The 26,963-nt window shown below is 35.5% G+C and overlaps 3 protein-coding genes across 7 annotated transcripts in view; 2 read left to right on the plus strand and 1 right to left on the minus strand.

Annotated features, from left to right (window-relative positions):
- The window catches only part of iqub (IQ motif and ubiquitin domain containing), a 60,250-nt gene extending 54,495 nt beyond the window's left edge, over nt 1-5,755 (plus strand). For all 4 annotated transcript variants that reach the window (XM_073059103.1, XM_073059106.1, XM_073059104.1 and 1 more), the window contains 3 exons: nt 2,018-2,266; nt 3,647-3,832; nt 4,210-5,755. In XM_073059103.1, coding sequence (XP_072915204.1) covers nt 2,018-2,266; nt 3,647-3,832; nt 4,210-4,374 — 600 coding nt within the window. In that variant the 3' untranslated portion in view covers nt 4,375-5,755. The remainder of the gene's footprint in view (nt 1-2,017; nt 2,267-3,646; nt 3,833-4,209) is intronic.
- The window catches only part of LOC140734725 (ankyrin repeat and SOCS box protein 15-like), a 120,479-nt gene extending 102,903 nt beyond the window's left edge, over nt 1-17,576 (minus strand). The window contains exons 1-2 of one of the 2 annotated variants that reach the window (XM_073059109.1): nt 17,473-17,553; nt 14,334-16,309 (exon numbers count right to left, since the gene is read on the minus strand). The gene's annotated coding sequence lies outside the window, so the exon portion shown is untranslated. Of the gene's footprint in view, nt 1-14,333; nt 16,310-17,472 lie in introns of both variants that reach the window. The other variant, XM_073059114.1, reaches the window with a different exon arrangement.
- Nucleotides 13,489-26,963, plus strand: part of LOC140734726 (V-type proton ATPase subunit S1-like) — a 56,758-nt gene continuing 43,283 nt past the window's right edge. The window contains exon 1 of the mRNA XM_073059117.1: nt 13,489-13,897. Within this exon, the coding sequence (XP_072915218.1) occupies nt 13,785-13,897 (113 nt within the window). The 5' untranslated portion in view covers nt 13,489-13,784. The remainder of the gene's footprint in view (nt 13,898-26,963) is intronic.

Here is a 26,963-nt window from a genome sequence, read left to right on the forward strand (position 1 = left end):
TCATTTAGAATTACATTTGTTAGATTTGTACCAAACTATATGGCTGCCTTGAATCTTGTCAGGTTAGACATGGCTGATCAGTGTAGGATAGGTTCTGCCTGGACAATCAGTCTGTTGAAGCAGCTGTTAATATGCTAGTTATTGTCTAGTTTGGCTACTGAGTATATTTCCTTCAGAGACTATTGACCAAAATAAAGTTATACAGAATTGTAGATGAATTTGGGAAATAGCTTGTTAATTGTTTGCGAGGTGCACAGGATTAAACAAAACATTTCTAATTGCAGGTGCTCCCTGAGAGTTTGTATTGAATCTCTGCTTTTTAGCATGTATACCAATGACTTATAGGAAAAAAAGATAATATAAGAGTTAGATGGAGCAAGAAACTGCAATGGATATAGAGAGAGTACATGGGTGGGTATACTGTTAGCAGATAAATGATTTCACTGTGCTGTTGGCCATATTGTATCCAAGAAAGGCAAATAGTCGGCTTTAATGGTATGAAATAAGTATCTTGATGAAAAGACATACACAACAATGATAAAAAATAAGTGTACGTGTACAAAAAAGCTGAACAGGCTAAATTAATGTCTTCATTTGACTAAGTGACCTGGATTATAAAGGGCAGAAAATTATACTTCAGATCTAGCGGGTCGTACAGCATAGAAACAGTCCCTTTTGCCCATTAAGTGCCCATAATGATCACCAAGCACTGATTAACATTAATCCTATGATAGTGTGGACTACCTCGGTTGTGATCAACCATGGGTACTATGCCTCTGGTAGTCACAGGAGTGGTTTCTCCAGGGTGCAAGCCAGGGCAGAGTTGATATGGAGATCCATCTGTTGCCCGTGCAGTGGGATCCCCTCTCCATGCTGATGACAGATCCAAAGGAACGACGAAATTTGATACAGTTTGGTGCCAGCAGCATCGCAGGAGTTGCTGTGCTGGTGCTGGGTACAGCAGTCAGTCGCCTTCCGGACTCCGACTCCGGATTTTTCCTCGTGGTTTACTCCCAAAGCCTTTCCCATGAACAGATATAGCTGCAAGGCAGCGGAGGTTTGAAATCGGAGTTTTCCCTCTGCTAGATGAGCTACCATCTGTGATTAACGAGCCCCATCTGCCCAGAGCAACTGGTTTTAAGGCTCCAGTGGTCCGCCTTTGTCCCTTCTCCTGTCAGTGAGAACAGCTCCGCCAGGCCACACATGAAGGCCAGCAGTTGGACTTGATTGTCAGAGGCTGTTTGAGATGCACGCCACGAAGAGCATTTGTTTAGCAGTGGGAGCTATCACCCTTCGGCTATGACTACCCTTGGAGCTTATGATCCTATGATAATCCTATTTTATTTTCTCATTGTCCACCAACTCCTTTCTGATTCTACCACTCACCTATACAATTTTAACCTACTGACCCACATGTCTTTGGAACATGGTAAGAAACGAAACTCTCTAGAAAAGCACACACACAGTCACAGGGAGAACTTGTTAACTCCACACAGTCAGCGCTGAAGGCCAGGATTGATCCCAAGTTGTTGGAGCTTTCAGACAGTGGCTCTATCAGCTGTCCTACTGTACAGCTTTAACATACAGAAGTTTTGATAAAATCATAAAAGTTTGGGTTATGTTGCTTTTTGTTGATGGTATCACCTAATCTCAATTTCTTAGTTAATGGGGTCAGTCTGTACTATGATATTACGCTGTTGTTACAATGGAATATATTGACTGGGGAACCAACAAAATAACAGCTTTGTTGTTGAATAATATGATTTCCACAGTGCTTTATTACAGGGATATGCAAAAAGAATCAAAATGCCAAATTAACTTCAGTTGGTACTGGAGACTTCTGAGTTTAGCTTTTGTAATGATGCCAGGTAGATTTGATTGATTTCTTTGATGTTGCTAGTTAGAAAGTACTAATGCAGAATAAACTCATTTGTTTTGTTTGGAGGCTATAAGACCTGGGAAAGATGTTCTTTAAAGTGAAACTCAAAATGACGTGAGCCTTGTATACCTTTTATAGGTTCCACAAGATCCAATGGAATTGCGCAAAAACATTTATTTCTGTTCAGGTTGTGGGAGTTACTTACCTTCCACAGAGTTCCCCCTGTCACTGACTTCACAGAATCTCCACATGTGTCGACAATGCATTAAGCAGAATAATGAAGCTTGTCATCGTGAAGAGTCAAGCCAGTACAAAATGATCATGAAGCAACTGAGAAAAACTGAGGCAGATTTTGGAGATGGAGCCCAAATAGCATTCTTGCTGCAGGTATGACATGAGTATGTGATTTTTACTACAAAACACTTCAAGCAATCACTGCTGTTTATGATTTTTTGCTGTGAATATTAATGGAAAATAGTATATTGCAGAGACACAGGCCGAGAAGAATTGTGCAAGGTTCCTAGGCAGCATTTCGATTCTCACATGAGGTCTAAGATGTTATAGATAGTGGGATAGCTGTTAAATGAAAAAAAATCAATATGTACTCTTACAATCAAAGTTGATGTTGGTTGTGGAGAGAGGATTGGTTGTGGAAAGGATGAGAGATATTATGATGAGTGGTAAAGTGTCAAATGGGGAGATCTTGCAGTGGATCAAATGGGGCATGGGGAGAATGTGTTGTTTTGGGGAGGGAATAATTTGAGTGAAGGACAGGGTCAGGAAGAGTCGGAAGAAAAGGGAATGAAGTAGCAATCGCTAAGAAAGCACATTTCAAGAAAATCCTTGATATAAAAAGGTAAAAAGACAAAAGCTGTCCTCCATTAAATAATGTGAATGCAAGTTTTAATTCCTCAGCTCAGGTCTATTTTTAAGTGTGTGAGTTGCATATTATACATGGATCTTATTTGAATAATATAATTTTGCCAAGGGCAGACACCATTTTATGCCATTTGTTATTGCATCCTAAACATATATGCATTATTAGAAGAGGAAATACACCTAAAGTAAACAAGTGTTTATGAGTCTACTCTGTATTTGATCATGTCTAGTAATTGAGTTTTTAGTAAAATTTCTATTACATAGCCTATGGAAATATGATACTTTGTGAGAGTTTCTAATCCACGCTCTTTTAATACTTTTCAAAGTTCAAAGCAAAATTTATTATCAGAGTACATACAACTCTGAAATTCTTTTTCTGCGGGCCTGCTTAGCAAATCTATATAGAACAGTAACTGTAACCGTTGATCCCAATAATCAAAATGTTGATGATGATGAAAATCTAAAATCATACCTAATGTACTCAGCAACTTGGGTAATTGTAAATCAGTCTACTAATGTTATCCATTATCATCTGCTCCTAAGTCATATCTCCCGTAGAACCTCCATCACACTATTCCTCAAACGTTTTAGACACAGTGAATTATTTTTACATTAGAATAGTTTATGTCATGGAAGTTAACACTAGGCCTTTCTTTATATATTGGACAAAAAAAAAGATTATGCAAAAAGCAGAGATGAATGACCAGTTGCTTTTTATGGTTTTCACCAAAAGAGCAAAATGTTTAGTCCAAAAAAAATTTTTGACTGATAACCTGATATTGAGATTAGTTATTGAAGTATCTTTTTAAGTGAATTTAATATTTTGATTTATTATTACAATCAGACTTTTATTTTGTATGAATTTACAAACTGGTATTCTATTGGCAGGAACAAGATATGAAATATCTTATTGACAGTATTTGGGGTACACAGTCTGCATTGAGTGCCAATGCAAATCTGAAGGATCTGATAATGATAAGGTGGGATAAGATGTCTGAGTGGTCACCATGGAACTGTATCCTCCTCACAGAAGAAGAAGCTGCAGCTCATCTTAAACTTGGTGATATCGAAAAAGTATGTGAATTCATTTCCTCTCTGTGTAAACATGCATTTTTTACTATATTTTAGCATTTGTTCATTATTGTTCCTCCTGACAGTTGCTCCCGCAGATCAAGTTTGCTCATTTATTTACCCATTCAAAGTTAAGGGCTCATTACATTATTCACCTCAACCCTATTTATATAACAATTTCATGCACTCATTATTCTTCCATTCTATCATATGTCTTCAACTTTTTACTATCAATTTGAGAGATCAAAGCTTTTAACATCCATGGTATAAAGGAAAAGTACTGATATGTACATGAAATAAGTTGAAGACAACTTCAACTATTTCCCTCCAATTTTGAATCCTCATGGTGATTTACTCAGATTTATGTTGTTCACACACAGGATTATGAGGCCATGTTTATTCGCAAGATCAAGCACCGACATACTTTGGGAAAGAGTTACTTTTCTCGGATTCCTGAAATAATGAATTACGCACGCACCTGCTTGATGAAAGACTCAACTTCCACAAATGATCTTGTAATTACAAATTTATTTCACACTAAGTGAACGTTACGTCATTGGACAACTTCAATGCTTAACTTCAATTAAAATTATAGCTTTGTTGAATAAAATGGTATGATGTTATTCCTTAATCATAGATTATAAGTGAAACAAAAGCTAATTGAAATACCTTTAGTTTATAGCCACAGACAGTAAATGAAGTAATAAGATTTGGTTTGAATTCCTCTTTAAAATTTTCAATATAATCCCATAAATTTGAACATTTTTCTGATATTTTTCCATTAGAGTAGCCAATTCAATGGGTACTTGAAATGAAATTTGATCTGTTGCATAAAATATCTGACACAGTCTTTAAGTAGGAAAGACTTTACTACGTTCTACAAAATAGTCTCAGCTATCACACATGTAATTTGATCTTTTCAGACTGGTGAAAGTAGTAAAACTTCAGCTTGGTTTAAAAGGCTGTAAATTTTATTGAAAAGTAAGATAATACTAAAGGGAAAATATCAATATGATTTTAATCTTGTGCACTTAAGATAGAATCATACCTTTCTGGAACTACTTGCACAAATGCTGGACCTCTGAAATGTATTAAAGGAAAAATGTGATCTTATCCTATCTCCCAGGTGGATACAAGTCTCATGCAGAGGTATCTGTTAGTGATTAAATCAAGGATACAAAGCCTATCCTGTTAGTATGCAAACGAACTGGTTTTGTGAAAATTCAGTTGGCAAAGTTCTAATTTGTAGTCTCAGAAAAGCTGTCTTCATTTTCAAACTAACTTGTTCAGAAAAAGAATTCGAAGCAATATTCTAGCTGAAAGCACTACTTGTGAAAGTGTGACTGTGCAGCTGTTATTTTTCATTTATTAATTTTAATAGTTAGTTCATCTTGTGTGCTCTTGTTTTCCAAACAACAAAACCCTATTTTATTTAGGTTGACTGCAGGAATTAGTTCCAATAAAGAAGATAAATCTAAAAAGAATAAAATTGCAATACACTAATTTCAGCCAGGATGTTATTCTATACAGATAACATGTTTATCATATTGCTGAAATTATGTTATTAATGTAAGATATTCTGTTATCCTTTGAATAATTGAGTAGAAGTCCAGAAATGTTGTGCAGTCACTTTTCCATAGTGTTTTAGATTTAAAATAAAATATACAGTACTTCTTGCATTTAAAATAAATGAGAATCAAATGACAGAATGCATTTGTTCTAAACTATGGATGTGAACTCATGTTTTGCATAAAGATCTGTCAGGATCTTTTATTGTATTTATGTTCTCTGTTCTCTATTCATATTGTATCTTTATGTTAAATGATACACTTATTGACATATTCCTTTGGTCAGTTTATCATTTTACTAATTGATAACAGTTTTTAATCATTGTGGCTATATTCAAATTTACAAATTAAAGGTAAGAAATTCAGTGAAATACACAATTGCTAAATATTCTTTTCTTTCTGCAGCATTGGTATAAAGTGGGAAAATAACAGGTCTCATTAATGCACTTTTCAACACTAATCTCCCTTCTCGCTAACAAGATCATGATTGATTATCTACCTCTATATCACTTTTCTGCTCTTTCTCTATCCCATATCTTTATGATCCCTTAATATTCACAAAAAATATATAGTATGAATACAATCAATGACCGAGTCTCCACAACACTCAAAGATTGACCATGTTCTGAATGAAGAAATTTTTCCTCCTCTGTCTCGTAAATGACCTATCAATGTTTCAAAATTGTGATCCCTAGCTCTAAATTCTTTAGTCGGGGTAAAATTCTCTCCACATCTTTCATATGGAGCACTCTAAGAATTTTGAATTTATATGGAAGGTCATCTCTTATAAGCTCTAGTGAATAGAGGTCTAGCTTACTCTTTCACTTCTCAGGAGCCAGTCTGGTGAACATTTGGTGCACTCCCTCTGTAGCAGATACCTCACTAAAATATTCTATAAAACTCCAGCTGTGGTCTAATATAACTGTCAAAAGCTGTCTTTGTTCCTGTAGTCAAATGCTCCAGCCATAAAGTGCAGGATAACATTTATCATTGTAGTTGCCTGCTGTGCCTAAACACAACTTTCAATGACTTGTGCATAAGGAAGTTTTAAACATCACTATTACTCAATCTCACCCTACTTTTACAAAAATACCTTTCTTTTCTACATTCTACTACACTTTATCTCATCATTTCTGACATTCATCATCAGCAGTATGTCATCACCAAACTTGAAATGTTACATCTGATTCCTGTCAGCCAGTTTGTGAACAGTTGCTTACTCTTATTCCAACAGTTACAGCCTTGGTTCCTATCTGTTATCCATCTCTCAACCCATGCCAATACTACACCCTGTTAAATATGCTTTAACCTTGTTCATCGATCTTTGTAGGACCTTATTGAAAATCCAAATGTATTCCATAGACTAGTTCTTTCTCAATACATGCTTTAAAGAAATCCAAGATATCAAATGTCATATCCCTTTTATCAATCTATGGTGACTCCCATTTTTTCTAAGCATCTTAATATCACATATTTTATAATTGAGGAAGAAGAAGAAAGCCTTTAACTCTGAATGGAGTCATCGGGGATGCCCTCATTTTATGGCGTTTTCTTTAGCAGGTTTTCTTGTTTTTGTGAGGTCGAGTTGCTAGCTCGACGCTCAACCCAGCACAGATGAAAAGCGTGCAAGGGAGGGAGCCGGCTGGTTTTGAACTCGGGAGACTTTGCTCCGAAGTCCGGCGCTGATGCCACTACACCACCAGCCAGAATTTTATAATTGACAGCATTTTTCCAGCTGTCAATGTAAGGTTTACACATTGGCAGTTTCCCATTTTCTCTCTCCCTTCTTAAATAGCGGTATAATGTTTGTATAGCTTCAAGCAACAGGAAATATTCTAGAAACATGTATAACATAATAAAATAACCATTTTCTTAAAGTTTACAGTGAACCCATGTCACAAAATATCAGCCAAAACCTAGGAAGCATAATGTTGCATTGCTAAGCTGATTCAATGTAAAGCCAAAAAGCATATTGCTTAGAACTGGGGAGGTCTTCCTTCGTTGGTGATACTGAAAATTTGGATGAAGTTAACAGGACGAGTTAAGTTTGTTACAGAGTTTAAAGTATCTCTGTTATCATGATGAATTTCTACATCTGAATCTAATTACTTTGGAGAAGCATTGACTGAAGGTGTTTGAGATTGAGATTATATTCTGCAGAGAAAAAGTACTTGAGAACAAATACTTAGGAGTCACAGAAAGAATGGGTAAATTTTGGTTTGATATCCAGAGACCCTTTTCCCAGATATTGTACTCATCTATTGACTTGATTCGTAGCATGACTTCACCTAGGAAAGAAATCACAGAAATACTAGAAAAGGTAGGTAAAACAAAATGGAATAATATGTTCTGATGTCATTGTGAACTCCATGTTTCATTCTTTATTTTTTGGAGAGGAATTCTTCAGCTTTTCCTTGTCACGTTAATGTTACTTTCTATTTTTATATCAGTCAGAATTTACTGCCAGCTTTAAGCTACAAGCATTAACTGCTGCTGCACATGTAAATTACGTAATTGCCTTCTACAGACCCATTTTTGACAATTTGCTGCTATGTATTTTCTGAATCTTGAATGCTGAGGCTAGAAGAAACCATACCAAAAATTGCAGAAACAAATTTACATAGCTGGTAACCCATATTCCTGGCTCAGCCTTCAGACAGAAGAACTTGCTAGTAAATGTGTATAATTCTTTGCCAAGTGGTTGATTTATACCTGTTTGTATTGGGACATTTAGAACTTGGAGAGGCCCAAACATTATTAGAAATTCAGGAATCTACATCTGTCAGGTTGCTCTGCTACTCCATGTGGACTCCAACAATGGTCCTGTGATTCTTTGAGATTCTTCAAGAACTACCGAGAAAGAAACCCTGTGAATTAACAGGCTTCGGTGACCATCAAGGAAGAATTGGAAAGAGGAAATTAAAGGAGTTTAGTTAAAAGAAAATCACACAACAGAAGTGTTCCAAGTATTGACAATCTTCGGTTAACCTTTTACTGCAATAATCTACTGATTATTTATAATCTTTAAAACTTTCCAAATTATTTCCAAACCTGATGCATTTTTAAAATTGTCACTTTAATAGCTTTTACTAGCAGGGGAATGGGGTTGAGAGGATAATAGATCAGCGATGACAAAATGGTGGAGCAGACTTGATGAGCTGAATGGCCTAATTCTGCTCCTGTGTCTTATGGTCTATATTAGACCATAAGACCATAAAATATAGCAGCAGAATTAGGCCATTTTTCCCATCGTGTCTGCTCCACCATTTCATCATGGCTGATCCAATTTTCCTCCGACCTCCAATCTCCTGCCTTTTCTCCGTATACCTTCATGCCCGGACCAATCAACAGTCTATCGGCCTCTGCCTTAAATATACATAAACACTTGGCCTCCACAGCTGCCTGTGGCAAATAATCACCACCCTTAGGCTAAAGAAATTCTTCCCCATCTCCATTCTAAAAGAATGCCTTTCTGTTCTGAAGCTGTGTCCTCTGGACTTGGATGCACCCACCATAAGAAACATCCCCCCTCTCCACATCTACTCTATCAGGCCTTTCACCATTGGATAGGTTTCAATGAGGTCACCGCTGACTCTTCTGAATTCTAGTGAATACAGGCTCAGAGCCAGCAAATGCTCTTCATATGACAAGCCATTCATTTTCTTGAACCTTCTTTAATCCCTCTCCAAGTTTCAGCACATCCCCTCTAAGATAAGGAGCCAAACCTGCTCACAATACTCCAAGTGAGACATCACCAGTGCTTTATAAAGTCTCCACATTACATCCTTGCTTTTATATTTTCGTCCTCTTGAAATGAATGCTAACATGGCATTTGCCTTTCTCATCACAAACTCAACCTATATATTAACCATTAGGGAATCCTGCACAAGGACTCCCAAATACAAACATACCTTTGCACCTCAGTTTTTTGTATTTTCTCTCCATTTTGAAAATAGTCAACCCTCTAATTTTTTCTACCAAAGTACATGACCATACACATCCTAAAACTTTATCTCATTTGCCATTTTTTGTCCATTCTCCTAATCTGTTTAAGTCCTTCTGTAGCCTCTCTACTTCCTCAAAACAACCTACCCCTCCACCTATTTTCATATTGTTTACAAACTTTACAACAAAGCCATCAATTCCATCATACAAATCATTAACATATAATGTAAAAAGTATCAGTCCCAACACAGACCCCTGTGGAACACCATTAGTGACTGGCAGCTGGTCAAAAAAGGCTCCTTTTATTCCCACTCTTCGCCTCTTGCCAATCATCCATTGCTTTATCCATGCTAGAATCTTTCCTGTAATACCATGGGCTTGTAGCTTGATAAACAGCCTCATGTGTGGCATCTTATCAAAGGCCTTCTGAAAATTTAAGTCACAACATCAACCGATTCTCCTTGGTCTATCCTGCTTGCTGTTTCTTCAAAGAATTCCAACAGGTATGTCAGGCAAGATTTTCCCATGAGGAGACCATGCTGACTACATCCTACTTTATCATATGCCTTATCCTTAATAATCAACTCCAAGATCTTCCCAACAATTAAGGTCAGCCTAATTGGCCTGAAGTTTCCTTTCTTCTGCCTCTCCCCTTTCTTGAAGAGTGGAGTGACATTTGCATTTTTCCAGTCTTCCAGAAACATTCCAGAACTTAGTGATGTTTGAAAGATCATTACTAATGCCTCCACAATCTCTTCAGCCACATCTTTCTGAACTCTGGGGTGTACACCACCCAGTCCAGGTGATTTATTTACCTTCAGACCTTTCAGTTTCCCAAGAACCTTCTCTCTAGTTATGGTAACTTCACACACTTCATGTCACCTGACACCCGGAACTTCCAGCATACTTATAGTGTGAAGACTGATGCAAAATACTCATTCAGTTCATCCGCCATTTCATTTCCCCCCATTACTACCTATTCAGCATCATTTTCCAGCAGCCCAATATCCACTCTCGTCTCTCTTTTATACTTTATGTATCTAAGGAAATTTTGGTATCCTCTTTACTATTATTAGCTAGCTTACTTTCGTATTCTATCTTTACCTTCTTAATGACTTTTTTAGTTTCATTTTGATGATGTTTAAAAGGATCCCAATCCTCTAACTTCCCACTAAATTTGCCCTCTCTTTGGCTTTTATGTTGGCTTCTTCCTCTTTGGGATGTATATATCCTCTGGCTTCCAAGTTGCCAGTGTCCGTTTCCAGTCAATTCTGGCCAACTCCTCTCTTATGCCTCTATAATTCCCATTATTCCATTGTAATACTGATGCATCTGACTTTAGATAGATAGATAGATAGATACTTTATTCATCTCCATGGGGAAATTGAACATTTTTCCAATGTCCCATACACTTATTGTAGCAAAACTAATTACATACAATACTTAACTCAATATAAATATGCATCTAAAATCACCCTCTCAAAAAACATTAATAAATAGCTTTTAAAAAGTTCTTAAATAGTTTACTAAGAAATACATTGAATGGTAACTTAAGCTCAGTCCTGACCCCGGCACTTTAACATATCCTGGGGAGTAATGATCTCTTCATCTTGTCTGAGGAGCATTGCATCGATAGCAACCTGCCGCTGAAGCTGCTTCTCTGTCTCTGGATGGTGCTATGCAGAGGATGTTCAGGGTTTTCCATGATTGACTGTAGCCTACTCAGCGCCCTTTGCTCTGCTACCGATGTCATACTCTCCAGTTCTGTGCTCACAACAGAGCCCGCCTTCCTTACCAGCTTATTAAGACGTGAGGCATCCCTCTTCTTAATGCTGCCTCCCCAACACGCCACCTTCTCCTTCTCCTTCTCCTTCTCAGATTTCAGGGTGATTTCAGTCATATTATGATCACTGTTCCCCTTAGGGTTCTTTCACCTTAAGCTTTCTGATCAGTTCTGGTTCATTGCACAACACCCAATCCAGGATAGCTGTTCCTCTAGTGGGCTCAACCACAAGCTGTTCAAAAAAGCCATTTTGTAGGCACTCTAGAAATACCCCGTCCTGCAATCCAGCACCAACCTGATTTTCTCAATCTACCTGCATATTTAAGTCCCTCATGACTATTGTATTTTCCATCCCCTGCTGTAATTTGTAGGCCACATCCTTACAACTGTTTGGCTGTCTGTAAACAACTTCCATCAGGGTCTTTTTAACCTTTCAGTTCCTTAGTTCTATCCACAATGATTCAGCACCTTCTGACCCTATGCCACCTCTTTCTAATGATTTGATTTCATTTTTTACCAACAGGGCAATGTCGCCCCCTCTGCCTTCCTGCCTCTTTTTGCAATACAAGGTGTATCTTCCCAACTACTAAGTATATAATAATGATGTTATACAACAAAACAAAGTGTTTGAAACGTTGTAAAGCTGTTTAAGGTTTGAAGCCATTACAGAGTGATTTTAAAGTACAGCTGCTCATTTCTGGCTGTGTTTCTGGAATGCCATGGCTGTCTGTCAATTTTTGTTGGCAGCTCCCACATGACTTCTGTACTAGTCCCCACATGCCCCACATTAATACTCAAGTTCAGTGTTGGAAATTTAGGACTGAAAACTGCTAAGTGCTTCCAGTTGCAACTGGAACAAGTCACAACTCCCTGATATTTTGCAGATGGTATGAGACAGCATTGTTCTTTTAAAACTGGCAGATCCTAACTGAAGTCCTGGACCTATGCAATACTGCATAATGTTTATGAATGCTTCTGACTTTTAAAAGCTGTTACAAAATACACAATTAAGGACAACTAATGTATTATTAATAATTTGGAAAACTAGGATATGTTAGGGGGAGGGGGGAAGTGTTGATAATTTTTTTTCCTTCTGTAACCATTTGAAAATTCAATAAAAAAATTTATTTAAAAAAATAATTTGAAAAACTTTTAATGTTAATTAAACAAAAACACAAAGTTAAATTCAAATAATTTTAAACTTATAACCTGAAAATTTCCTAAGTCCATACCAGCTGGTCAGCTGCATGGTGGGCTGTCTGGAACCTGTTCAGATTGACTTCAACTATGTGGCTCCAGCGGTTTACATATAATATCACCTTGCTTGGATTCTGCATAACAACAAGCCCATAGTCTCCAGAAAAAGCCAATGACCTTTGGACATTGATGCACCATCAATAACTCTCCGAGACGTGAGTCGAGATATTGGCTTTTATTGACTGGAAGAAAGAACAAGCAGTAATTGACCACCACACTACATCCTGGAGACTGAGGGCCGGGCTTAGGCCTCAATTGCCTTTATACAGGGGTCTGTGAGAGGAGCCTCAGGAGCAGTCAGCAGGGGGGGCATGTCCAGACAGGTATATGTAGTTCACCACAGACATATAGTAGAACACAAGTAGAAGTGTATCCAGCCCCTATGGTGTCATGGGCATTGAAGCTAGATGTTGTAAATCCTTTGCTCTTTATGCATTCAGTATGTTTGGTATTGTTAAGGGGAGAAAAATAGATACAAAGCAATATACAACCACCAGCAACTTTGGATCGATGGGCATTCATTTTAGTGTGAGTCACTCCCTTTTTGATGTCAGCTTGTAGTAAGTTCTGAAGGTAAACACAGCTCAGTACAATTTTTTCTGTCTACAAAAAACTGCTTGATCCTTCAATCTGGTACAGTTCCAGTAGAAAGAATAGCAAGTTTAAGTGATGGCATTTTGCCGCAAGTTCACACTAAGTAGCTACTAAACTTGGGACATGCTTATATGGGAATTCTGAATTTAGAGGGATTTATGCAAAGAAGTACTTTTATTAAAAAACATAACCAATAATTTTATGTGCATGTTCTAATAAGATTATGGACAATTTATGAACTACAAATTTATATTTTTATAATATATGACCCAGAGGAAATATTCAGCAGAAGATTTTTGCTTAAGTATATTTAAAAAATTTATACATTTGTCTTTTTTCTCAATTCTTTACTTCTGTAAATTTATTATATTCTTTAAATTAAAAGAGAATCTTTTATTTCTCTATTCTTTGTTGGAGGATTGCTGAAAAGTTAAAAATTAAACACAAATGGGAAGGGGGAAGACATTCTTTAAGTAAGTTTATTTTGGTGGTGAACAAGTTAATCAGTAAATGATCTCATTGCTGATTGCAACATCATTCACGCGCCTTTTGTCTGACATTGCTCACATCACAGTAGAAATTTCCAAATTATTTTTCATCTTTTGTCTTTTCCAATTTGCTATTTAATTAAATTTTCTTTCCCTGTCCATGTTCAGTAATGTTTATATGAAAGCAAGAAGGCACCAGAAAAAACAAGTTAAATCTGTAAGTTGCAGATGTGATCAGCAGGGCTTTTTTTTATTTTAAGCGTATACACATTTTCACTTTCAGTGTGTTTTGATCGGAGGCAAGTCCTGTTGAAAGTTCCATGGCTTCAGATCGTTGGTGTTTGCAGCCACTACTATGGTGCACTTTAATTCACCTCTTTCAGGGTACTTCTGCCGTGGATCACGTTCCTGTCCTGGTGTGGTCAACATTTAGGTGAGTTTTTGTACAATATCTAATTAATACAATTAGTGTTTTTCAATCTAGGAAGTTACGAAGTTGCAACTTCCTTATATCCATGACAATGTATTATTGCCCTATAGCTGCTGTAAAACAAATTCAGAAGCTAAGCAAAAGTCATAGTTAAACAGAAATAGTTATTTTTTGAATGTTGTCAGGAAAGAAATCCCAAATCTATTTTATCAGAAGTCTGTATAAATTTCTGCTTCAAAATAGAACAATTTTGTTTGTATGTCATACTGCAATGCCGCAGGAAAAAGAGGCAACAAGCCACATAAAGAGAAAGTATACGGTTAATGGCAGGAGCCTAACAGGTGTTGATGTACGGGGAATCTTGGGGTCCAAGTCCATAGTTCGTTAAAAGGGCTGCACAAGTTGGTCGGGTGGTAAAGAAGGCAAATAGCACACTTACCTTTTTTAGTTGAGGTATTGAATTCAAGAGCCAGGAAGCTATGTTGCGGCTTTGTTGAACTCTAGTTAGGCTGCATCCAGCTTTCTGGAGTATGTGGAGGCTTTAAAGATAGTGCAGAGGAATTTTACCAGGATTCTGCCTGGATTAGAGGGCATGTGACACAAGAAGTTGTTGAACAAACTAAGGTTGTTTTCTCTGGAGCAGCAGAGATGGAGAAGAGACCTGATAGAAGTTTATAAATTTAAGAGAGGCATGAATAAATATCCAGTATCTTCTTTTCCCAGAGTCAAAATGTCTAGTACTATAGAGGGCATACAACTAATAAGTAAGGGAGAAAGTTCAAACAAGATGTGCAGATCAAGTTTTTTTTCACTCAGAGTTGTAGGTATCTGGAATGTGCCGCCAGGGGTGGTTATGGAGGTAGATACAACAGACATGTTTAAGTGGTGCAATGTATTTTAAAATATAATGTCACTTAAAACAATGGAATAGTGCCTTTCACGTCTAGGGGAAGTAGGAGGCCATCAGGGCATTACTGAGGCTGTGAAGTGGAGACCTCTAGGACACTCTGTCCTGTGGGTGTCACAGCTAGGATGTGTGCCTGGGAATTATTGCAAGGACTGAGTGTAGGCAGCGATCATGCCCTGGTCCATTGTAACTGTTCCATATGGCCTGATCATGTGCTAAATGTAAATACTTGTGTGGCAAACTACCGATGTTGACCCTATTTAAATGTCAAGGAAATTGAGATGTCACATGTACTTGCATGGAAAAGTCCTAAACTTTCGAACAGATTTGTAAAACCGATTCTGTAAATTAACTCTACGGCTGGGCTCCATGTGGACGCCATTGGGAAGCATCGACTTAGCTGTGCAAATACATTATGAAATCTCCTCAAGAACTCTGTGTCAGAACTGATGCAGGATCAGTAAGCTCACTGATTTCAATGCCAAATGCAATGGTGGTAACGTGAGTGAACCTCAAAGTCCCAATGACTGTACGAAGAGGCTGATAAAAAAGAAATCAAAGTATTCTGTTGAAATACATTGTACAATAGAGTATTACAATTAGAATTAAAACAACACTGGTTTGAGCAAAACCAGTATTAAATGAAACTGTTGTGATCTACTGATGGATTATGATTTTAAAAGTATATAGCTTGCAGACCATTTTGAACTACTTAAATGTAATAAGGTTTAAAATAATTGCAATAGGCTTTTAAACTATTGCAATTCAGCAGCTTTTGTCAACTTTGGCAATATTAACAGTATTTTTTTATGTGCGGGCTGGAGGTACTAAGTCCCAGACTCCCACACGTTTGCTCATATTCATTATTGTAACTTGAGTGGTAAAGGGCATTGAAAATGCACTCCCTGCTCCTTTTGTGAGTTAGTGGAGAATGGCTGTGAATCTAACTGTTATCCTTTAAGGTTTGGTCCGGTGATTTCATTGTAACACACACCAATGAGGTGAGGAATGGAATCTGAAATTCGGAATAGACATGTAGGACATTTAGTATTTTGAGAATTCTTTACCTTTCAATCAAATCATAATTGATGAAAGCCTACCATTGTACAATATTTAGTTAACACGCATAAATGATCCATTATTCCTGCTTCCCTGTAAGTAATTTTTTTTCCAGAGGTTCAACAATACATTTCACAGAAAACAAAAAGCAATCAAAAATAACAAAACAGGATTTCTTTCATTAGTTTTCATTTGTAGAATTCACAGGTTTTGACAATAGTATTAATATCGATCCTTGCAAAACTAGTAGAAAGCTATCCAAAATTATACTTTCCCTCTTGTTTAAAAGGATTTTATAGAAAAAAAGTTAATACCAGAGTTCTGTTTGAACTGTAAACTTCTTGATATTCAGTAAAATGATTCTTCCCTGTTCAGTGTGGCTGTTTCTGCACATACACCTGATTAACTGGTAACAGGCAGTAATTGTGTACAGTATCTGCTTTCATTTCCTAAAACCAGTTCAAAAAGCAGAACATAAGAAATGTGATGAAAGATTCCTATGACCTTCATTAGAATACTTGGGTGAGTTCATAATAAAATAACCAAAGAAATATAAAGGCAGACATGATTTACTGGCAAAGATTGAAAAGACAACTGCCCACTTCCTTTTCTTACATTAGTCATTATTATTACTTTTGTTTCATTTCTCTTTAGCAAGTATCTTGTTGCTAAAATATTTTCACCCTTCCTCTTTGGTCTGAGCCCTTCCTTTCAAGTTCTCCTTAATTTTTAGAAGTACCATTTTAGTATTCTATAGTCTACTCTGCATATTAAAATTGCATGTGTTGTACAAAAAGCTGAATGAAAATATTGACCTACTGTACGTTACAATAGATGGTCTGAAGTTTTTTTGGAACTCTAGGTGGAGATTTTGTTTGTATCTATAAAATTAGGTTAGTAACTAAGTTCCACTGCATTAAATCCAGCATTGCAACCACAGTTCAATGAACTTCTAGGATGTTGGTTTCCTTACTGAATTTTTTTTAACATTTCTGGGAGTTGCTGATTGATGTGGTAATTTATCAAAATCAGCCTGTAGTTTGGAGCTTGTAAGATTTCCACAATTTGCAAGTTGTGCTTGATATTTAGGGAGAGGATAAAACAATAAGAATTAAATATACTGATTATATTCCATTTTAACACAAACTTTAAAAGTCTCAAATAGTTTCACAAAGTTAACTACTTTGCAAATGTAATAATTATAAATATCAAAATTATGAGGTCGAGTTTTCACTTATCCCAGTTATCCCAGGACAGTCTTGGTGAAATCTGTTATAGCAAACCAAAGATTGTGCAATTATGTAAATGAACTTTTTGAAAATTGTACCCAAAATGAGTCACTATTATACTCACTTTCCTAATCCCATTTTTCAGATATTCTGCATACCTAACCCAAAATACCAAAACAGACACACCTGGCTATTGTCAGAAACAGAAGGTATTAACAGAACAAAGTTCCCCATGGTCTAATCATTTTGCAGCCTCTGCAGCACAGTACGTCTGCAGAGAAATAAACCACAACTTAGCCAAACTTTTATAGTGCTTTCAAGCTGTTGGCAAGCAACCTTAAGCAAAGTTCATAAATTATAAAAATTAAAAGAGAACTAAATACCTTTGGCTGCCAGCTGCAGCTTAATTTATAAAATTGCTTCAATGTAGAAAATTTCACAACAGCTTAATCAGTAAAGCACTTCACAGCAGTATGATTAATAAAGTAGACATTGAGCTAAAGCAGATACAATGAAGTCTGATTACCAAAGTAAGCTAAGAATAATTTCACATTTATGATCCTCAGTTTTGGACTTGCAGCCAATGCACAGGTCCCAGCCTTCTGCCAACCCATATGACTAATTTTTTTTAAGGCAGGCTTACTCATGAAGACCTGTATTCATCCAACCTGAAGCATTTTCTTTTTCGGAGAAACATTCCCAACCTGTTCAATCATTTTTGATCATTATCCCCTCTTTGTGCTTGGATCTTTTTTTTCAGTTCTCTGGTGTCTCTGTAAACTTTATATAATACAACGCTGTGCTGTGTTATTTAGCAAAGTTCTAAGCAAGTTTAGCATGATAGCTCTTCTTATTTATATGTTGCTGGAAATGAAAATCTGAATATTTTGTTTTCTTTATTCTATAATGTTCAGCAATTTGTGTCACCAACCTGAGATCCTTTATTCCACTTCATCTTCTCTATAGTGAGCATATAGCCTGCTTATCCTACATACCCCTTAAAGGAAGAACTTGGTGGAGAAGTTATAAGGAAATTCCATAATGTGTCTGAACATATACCAGAATGTGTTGCCTGCATTCTCTACTACAAACTTTTGTCTGTTCCCACCTGTTCTTTGTTCAAACACGAAGCAGATTGATTGCAACAATGGGTATCAGATATGACTCTGAAATGTGTTTCATGCCATATATATAGGCAATTACTACACACGTGGCATTGCTTGTCTCTACCCCTGCCTCAAGTGAAATGCTGCTGAAGCATTCATATACAGTCAATTGCACTTTATTAGGTATGCCAGCTCACCAATGCAATTATCTTATCAGTAAATCATGTGGCAGCAACTCAATGCATAAAAACATTTAGACTTAGTCAAGAGGTTCCATTGTTGTTCAGATCAACATTAGAATGGGGAAGAAATATGACCTAAGTAACTTTGACCATAGAATGGCTGTTGAAACCAGATGGGGTGATTTGTGTATCTCAGAAACTGCTGACTTTCTGAGACTTTCACACATAGCAATCTCTAGAATTTACAAAGAATAGTCCAAAACAAAAGCAAAATAAAATTCATTGGTCCAAAATCCAGTTCTGTGGGCCAAAACACCTTGTTAATGAATGAGGTCAGATGAGAATGGCCAGACTGGTTCAAGCTGACAGGAAGTTGACAGTAATTCAAATAACCACATGTTACAACAGTGACGTGCAGAAGAGCATCTCTGAACTCACAGCATGTCAATCTTGAAGTGCAACTTGAAGCAAAATATCATGTATATACACTTAATGGCTACTTTATTAGACACCAGAGGTATCTAATAAGATGGCCTCTGAGTGTAAGCTATCATTATCTCTGGGTTAGCTTTTCCATTGCACTTCTGTCTGCTTCTCCCCAATCTCTCCTCAATAAACTTGAGCACATTCAAAACTTTTCTTTATTGTTTCTTTGAGGTGCCTTTTGTATGCCACTGAAACACAACATGGTGTGTATGTGGTTAATGCTACAAAAGGGAGAGAGATGCAAACACAAAGAGCTAAAGCCAGAAGAATGGATTACCCTGAAGGTAACTTTGAGGAATGGAAATAAGGCAACTGAAATCCGTGATGAAGTTTCAACAGAAGGATGAGGTTTAAAATTTGTGATACTGAGAAATAGGAAGTCAGTGAAATGAAATGCTAAAGTAATGGATGAATACAATTTTCAAATGAAAGATGTGTTTCTATGGGGAGCTGTTTATGAATGATTAAGTATCAAGGTAGAAATATCATTGATGGAGATTTTATTGGAAGTCTCTGGCAAAGAGAAGTTCCAATAGTGAGAATCACATATTCAAGATAACATAATTGCTGCTTTTTTAAAAACTTTTTTTTATTGTGTTTTCAAATAGTTACAGAATAAAAGTGTGTGAAAAAGAAAATATGTGTTACCCTCCCCCCTCCCCTTAACCCCTCCCCCCTAACATCCCTATTGAAAGAAAAAAGAAAGAAAGAAAAAAAAAGGAATGCCTGGATATTAGAAGATCCCCACATGCTCCACGGAGTTCGTAATAACTTTAGTATATATATTTATTTATTTCCTCAAGTAACCAATTATTTCATCTTCGGAGCGCCTATATATTTAATCCAGTCTTTTGTAAATAAGGGCGCCAAATTTTCAAAAATGTTTCATATTTATCTCTTAAATTATAAGTAATTTTTTCAAGTGGAATACAGCCATAAATTTCTTTCTTCCAACAATCTATACTTAAATATGTATCCGATTTCCAAGTAACTGCAATATCTTTTTTGGCTACTGCCAATGCAATTTTTATAAATTCTTTCTGATATTTATTCAATTTGGATATCGGTTTTATCCCTTCAATATCACCTAGTAAAAGTAATATTGGATTATGTGGAAGTTGTATTCCAATAATTTATTCCAGTAAAACTCTTAAATTTGTCCAAAAAGGTTGAATTTTACAACAAGACCAAGTAGAATGTAAAAAAGTACCAATTTCTTGGTTACATCGGAAACACTGATCAGATAAATTTGGGCTTAATTTATTTATTTTTTGTGGTGTAATATATAGTTGATGTAAAAAATTGTATTGCACTAATCTTAATCGGACGTTTATTGTATTTGTCATACTCTCAAGACATAGTCTTGACCAATTTTTTTCTTCAATTTTAATATTCAAATCACTTTCCCATTTTTGTCTTGACTTATGGACTCCTTGTTTAATTGCCTGTTTTTGAATCAAATTATACATACAAGAGATAAATTTTTTAGTCTTTCCTTTTTGAATTAAAGTTCCTATTTCATTGGGTTTTGGTAATAACATTGTTTGACCTAACTTTTCTCTTAAATAAGCCCTTAGTTGAAAGTAACAAAAAAGAGTGTTGTTTGATACTTTATATTTATTCTTTAATTGATCGAATGACATTAATATACCTCCTTCAAAACAATCTCCTATATATCTAATCCCTTTTTGAAACCAATTATATAAAAGTTGATTATCCATTGTAAAAGGAATAAGTCTATTTTGAATTAAAGATCTCTTTGCTAATAAGGATTTCTTTGTCTCATCGTCAACATTTATTTTATTCCATAAATCAATCAAATGTTTTAATATAGGAGATTCTTTCTTTTCCCGCATCCATTTTAGATTCCCATTTATATATCTAAAGTCTTCTGGTATGTTTTCTCCTATTTTATCTAGTTCTATTCTGATCCATGCCAGTTTATCTTTCTCAAAAAAAGATGCAATAAATCTAAGTTGATTTGCTTTATAATAATTCTTAAAGTTTGGAAGTTGTAACCCTCCGAGCTCAAATTTCCATGTCAATTTTTCCAACGATATTCTTGACATCTTACCTTTCCAAAGAAACTTCCTCACATATTTATTCAGCTCTTGAAAAAGCTTCTGGGGTAATTGTATTGGTAGTGATTGAAATAAGTATTGTAATCTAGGGAATATATTCATTTTTATGGTATTTACTCTACCTACTAATGTTATTGGTAATACCATCCATTTATCAAGATCTTCTTGAATTTTTTTCAAAAGTGGTAAATAATTTAATTTGTATAAGTTCTTTATGTCATTATCAACTCTTATACCTAAATATTTTATACCATTTGCCAGCCATCTAAATTGGGTTATTAATCGATATTGATTATAATCTCCTTTAGTAAGAGGTAAAATTTCACTTTTATCCCAATTTATTTAATAACCTGATATTTTCCCATATTCTTCTAATCTATAGGATAATTTACGCAACGAGTACAATGGGTTTGTTAGATAAAGCAGAACATCATCAGCAAATAAGTTAATCTTGTATTCTTCCTGATTAACTCTGAAACCCTTAATATCTGGGTCCATTCTAATCAATTCAGCTAATGGCTCTATCGCCAACACAAATAAAGCAGGTGATAATGGACAACCTTGCCTAGTTGACCTTGTTAACTGAAATGGTGTTGAAATTTGACTATTTGTCACTACTTTAGCTTTGGGATTAGTATTTAAGGTTTTAATCCATTTTATAAAAGATACTCTTAATCCATATTTTTCCAATACCTTAAATAAAAAATCCCATTCCAATCTATCAAATGCTTTTTCTGCATCTAAAGCAACTGCCACGCTCATTTCCTCCCTCTTCTGCGCTAAATGAATTATACTAAATAAGCAAGTTACATTATCTGCTGATTGTCTATTTTTAATAAATCCTGTTTGATCCATATGTACTAATTTTGGTAAGCATTTAGATAATCTATTAGATAAGATTTTTGCTATTATTTTATAATCAGTGTTTAATAAAGAAATAGGTCTATATGATGATGGCTTTAAAAGATCTCTATCTTTTTTTGGCAATACTATTAAAATAGCTGTCGAAAAAGATTCTGGAAGTTTATGCGTTCTTTCCGCTTGGTGTATTAACTCCATAAAAGGAGAAATTAATAAATCTTTAAACTTTTTATAGAATTCAAGTGGAAAACCATCTTCTCCTGGAGATTTATTACTTTGAAGTGATCCTAGGGCTTCTTCGACCTCTTTCAATGTAAAAGGCATATCTAATCCCTTCTGTTCTTCCGTATTTAATTTTGGAAGAGTTATTTGTGATAAAAACCTTTCTACCTTGGCATTGTCATTTTGTGATTCTGATTTATACAACTCAGAATAAAAATTCTTAAAAGCTTCATTAATTTCTAAAGGTTTATAAGTAATTTTATTTACTCTTGTTCGAATTGCATTTATTGTTTTAGAAGTCTGATCTGTTTTTAACTGCCATGCAAGAACCTTATGTGATCTTTCACCTAGTTCATAATATCTTTGTTTAGTTCTCATAATTGCTTTTTCTGTTCGATATGTTTGGAACGTATTATATTGTAACTTCTTGTTAATAAGTTGTCTTCGTTTTTCTTCTGTCATATTTCTTTGGGATTCTTTTTCTAATTTTGTAATCTCTTTTTCCAATTGATCTATTTCTATCATATATTCCTTCTTAATTTTAGAAGTATAACTTATTATCTGACCTCTCAAGTATGCCTTCATTGCTTCCCACACTATAAATTTATCATCAACTGAATGTGAATTTATATCTAAAACGAACTGAATCTGTTTTTTCATAAAATCACAAAAATCTTGACATTTTAATAATATTGAATTAAATCTCCACCTATGAATTGATTCCTCTTTATCTATCATTATCATTGTCATTATTAAAGGAGAATGGTCTGATAATATTCTTGCTTTATATTCCACATTTTTCACTCTATCTTGAATATTCGTTGATAATAGGAAAAAATCTATTCTTGAATATTTTTTATGTCTATTTGAATAAAATGAATAATCTCTTTCTTTTGGATTAATTCTTTTCCATATATCAATCAAATTTAAGTCTTTCATCAATGATAGAGTTAATTTTACTGCTTTTGATTTTGTAACAACCTTTGTTGATCTATCTAAAACTGGGTCTAGACAAAAATTTAAATCTCCACCTATTAATATTTTATCATGTGCGTTAGCCAAATTCAAAAAGACCTCCTGTATGAATTTTACATCATTTTCATTTGGTGCATAAATGTTCATAAGGGTCCATAGTTCTGAAAAAATTTGACAGTGTATAATTAGATATCTCCCCGCTGAATCAATTAATACGTTTGTATTTTAATTGGTAAATTTTTGTTAACCAAAATTGCAACTCTTCTCGCCTTTGAATTAAATGAAGCTGCAATAACATTTCCCACCCAGTCTCTTTTTAATTTCTGATGTTCTATGTCTGTTAAATGAGTTTCTTGTAAAAAGGCTATATCTGTTTTCATTTTTTTAATATATGTTAAAATTCTTTTTCTTTTTACTGGCCCATTAAGCCCATTAACATTAAAACTTAGAAAATTCAGTAGATTAGTCATTATTATTTTTTAATTATATTACTCCAATCTGTAATAATACCTAATCTTTCAACTTTCGTGGTATCTTGGGAAATCTTTATAAAAATCTCCATGTTGCTATGTGTGTCCCCACCAATCATCCAGGCAAAAAGATAGAAGAAAAATAGAATATAAAGAAAAAAACAAAATACCCCCCTACTAATGTTGTGGAAAAAAAACACAACATTACCCCCCCTCTGTTGTACGGGTCATGGCAACTGCCATGATTACACATGTGAATCCCGTAGTAACCGATCCAAAGCTCCCCAGCCCCCCCGCAACATAAAAAAGTATATGTATAAGAAGAGAAAAAAAATACTATTCTCATTTAGTATTTCTAAAATTTTGCTTTTCTCTTTTATAATATCCATAAATGTCCATCACTTCTGTTCGTTGACTCTATCTTCATCTTTAATCCATTACGTTTGGAAGCCTCTATGTGTAATTAGCCAATAGATTAAAGTTTTTGTACGAACTCCTCCGCTTTTCGATAATCGGAAAAAAAAAATTTTCCCTCCTCCAAAAAAATTATCAGTGTTGCTGGATGACACATTGTAAATTTATAACCCTTTTCCCATAAGGCTTTTTTCGCTGGGTTAAATTCCTTCTTTCTCTTCAACAGGTTGTAACTTATATCAGGATAAAAAAGAACTGGTTTCCCTTCTATCATCAATGGCCCGTTTCTATTTTTGGCACTTTGGGCAGCCGCCTTCAGGATCTTTTCTTTGTCTTGGTATCTTAAGCATTTTATCAAAATTGATCGTGGGTTTTGATCAGCTCGAGGTCTTGACCTTAAGGATCTATGAGCCCTTTCACTCTCGATTGGAGTTTCTCTTTCCATTTCCAATTTTTCAGGGATCCATTTTTGAAAAAAATTTATTGGATCTTCTCCTTCTATATCTTCTTTAAGTCCAACAATTTTAATATTATTTCGTCTACTGAAATTTTCAAGCTTATCAATTTTTTCCATAAATTGTTTTCTTTCTGATGTCCAAGCAGTATTTTCATTTTCCATTTTGTCCATTCTTTCAACCATGTCTTCCGTTTTAATTTCCAAGTCCATAATTTTCTTTTCCATTTTTTCCTGTCTCTTTGTCATTTTATCAAGCATAATCTCCATATTTGTCATTTTTTTTGAGTACTTTTTGATTACTTTTAATTACTTTTAATGTGTCTAATTTACGCATTATTTGCCTCAAAGTCTTTTCTATATTTCCAAAAGAACTTTTATCTCCCTCTTCGTCTGATCTTTCTGGAAGATCTGACTCTCCCTCCGATTCGCTATCACTTTCAGTTGCAGTGGTAGCTGGGCTTTGTAGTTCTTGTTGCTCCCGTTTGCGCATGCTCCCTCCTTCGCGTTTGCGCAGTTCATGATGGTCTTTTCCTTTAGAAATGGCCGATGTTGCCGCAGTTTCCCGTTCCGTATCGCCGGTGGTATAATGTACCTGAGACTGCGGTTCCTCGGTAGATGTGGGCCTTGTTCCTGTTCCAACTTGCGTAGTCTTCCCGGTATTAGTTTTCTCCATCTTCTGTCTTTGAGGCATAGCTTGACACAATCCGGAGTAGTTTATAAGTAACTTTTAGAAAGTATTGACTAACTTTTCTTCATTTAAACATTAATTTATTAACTTTTTATGGGAGAGCTGGGTTCCAGCGTCTCGATCCTACGTCATCACGTGACGTCCCCATAATTGCTGCTTTTGGAGTGGATTCATCGTGCAGTACATTTATCATCAACATCATTATGTGCCATGTTGTATGATGAAGGCGGTCATGGTCTTATTATTATGATTATTCTTGGCACATTTTTCTACAGAAGTGGTTTGCCATTGCCTTCTTCTGGCCAGTGTCTTTATAAGACCAGTGACCCCAGTCATTATCAATACAGATTGTCTCTCTGGCATCAGTAGTCGCATAACCAGGATATGCTTCAGCTACTCATATGACCATACACTACTTGCTCCCACAGCTCATTGTGACTCTGATCGGGGGCTAAGCAGTTGCCAGACCTTGCCCAAGGGTGACCTACAGGCCAGCAGAAGGAAGGAACATCTTACACCTCCTTTGATAGATACTTATCTCCATTCTGCCACCCAAAACAGTACTATAACAAGATCAAATTAATTTGAATATATGTTTGTGGCCAGAGATCTTTTTGATTAGATGTAAAACAGATGTCTGATTAAAACAGTTAAAGAAATTCAAATGTATGTTGTTATAATTATGACCAACATCCCTGGAGAGACACTGAAGATAGTGGATATAGAAGTGTTTTATTCAGCATTTGAGACACTCTTGGAAGTAAGGGCCTGGTCAGACAATACTTTTTATATGCTAAAGATCAAAGCTAACATCTGGACAATTCTACAATGTACTGTATCTACAATGCTTCCTTTGAATTACATATAACTTTCAAACACCTCCTTCGCACCCACACTCCAGATACCCAGAATGATTATTAATCCCCACTGACTCTAGGCCGCATTCATGCACAGGCAGACATCTGAAGTCGAAGTGGAGTGTTTCTTTCTTTGCGAATGCCCCAACCTGTAGAGCCTCGGTTTAATTTCTGTCTGCAATCCACTTTCAAATCTGAAGAATGGCTGCTGTTGAAATTAATATTTGCTATATACACTTCAGAGTATGCCCTAACATATATGTTATGCACAGAATTACATTACGATGAATTCACCTGCTTTTTTTTAAACTGGTCTATTAATTTTTACAATGAATGCATCTTGACAAATTTATAATTGCACCATCCAGAACCAAGTGATCTTCAGTATCTTGCAATTATTTGTCTTTGAAGTGCATGCACTATAAAACCCAGAATTTTAGGATCAGCAGAATTAATAATTTTTTGATATTTTATTGCTTTTTAGGCAATTTTATTACATTATTCTATACAATTTTGAACAGCATTTTTAATGCTATGGATGAAATGACGTGCCTGCTCATGGGATATATACAGGATTTTGAACACAGATTTGTCTATAATCCAATGTTGCACCTTCTGTATTGAATTTATAATGTGTGAGAGCTGGACAAGGTATAGCACTTTTCAATGAGTTAGACTGAAGAAATCTCACTGGGACATGGAGATTCTAAACCAGGAAAGAGAAAGTAGAATTAAGTTATATACAGAATCTGAAATAAGTACTGGGAAGGGGCAATGGAATTAAAAGAGAGTTATGTGCTTAAAAATTCTTAAAAGTATGTGATTGTATCTATAAAATAGATCTTTTAGAGCTAGCGAATTGACTTTGCAGTAATTATTCAAAACACATCATTAAATTCAGGGTGACTTGGATAGGCTGGGTGAGTGGGCAGATACTTGGCAGATGGCGTTTAATGTGAACAAGTGTGAGGTTATCCACTTTGGGAGTAAGAACAGGAAGGCAGATTATTATCTGAACGGTATAGAGTTGGGTAAGGGAGTAATACAAAGAGATCTCGGAGTCCTTGTTCATCAG

Source organism: Hemitrygon akajei, chromosome 10, assembly GCF_048418815.1.
Source record: "Hemitrygon akajei chromosome 10, sHemAka1.3, whole genome shotgun sequence".
In the NCBI taxonomy this organism is placed as follows: Eukaryota; Metazoa; Chordata; class Chondrichthyes; order Myliobatiformes; family Dasyatidae; genus Hemitrygon; species Hemitrygon akajei.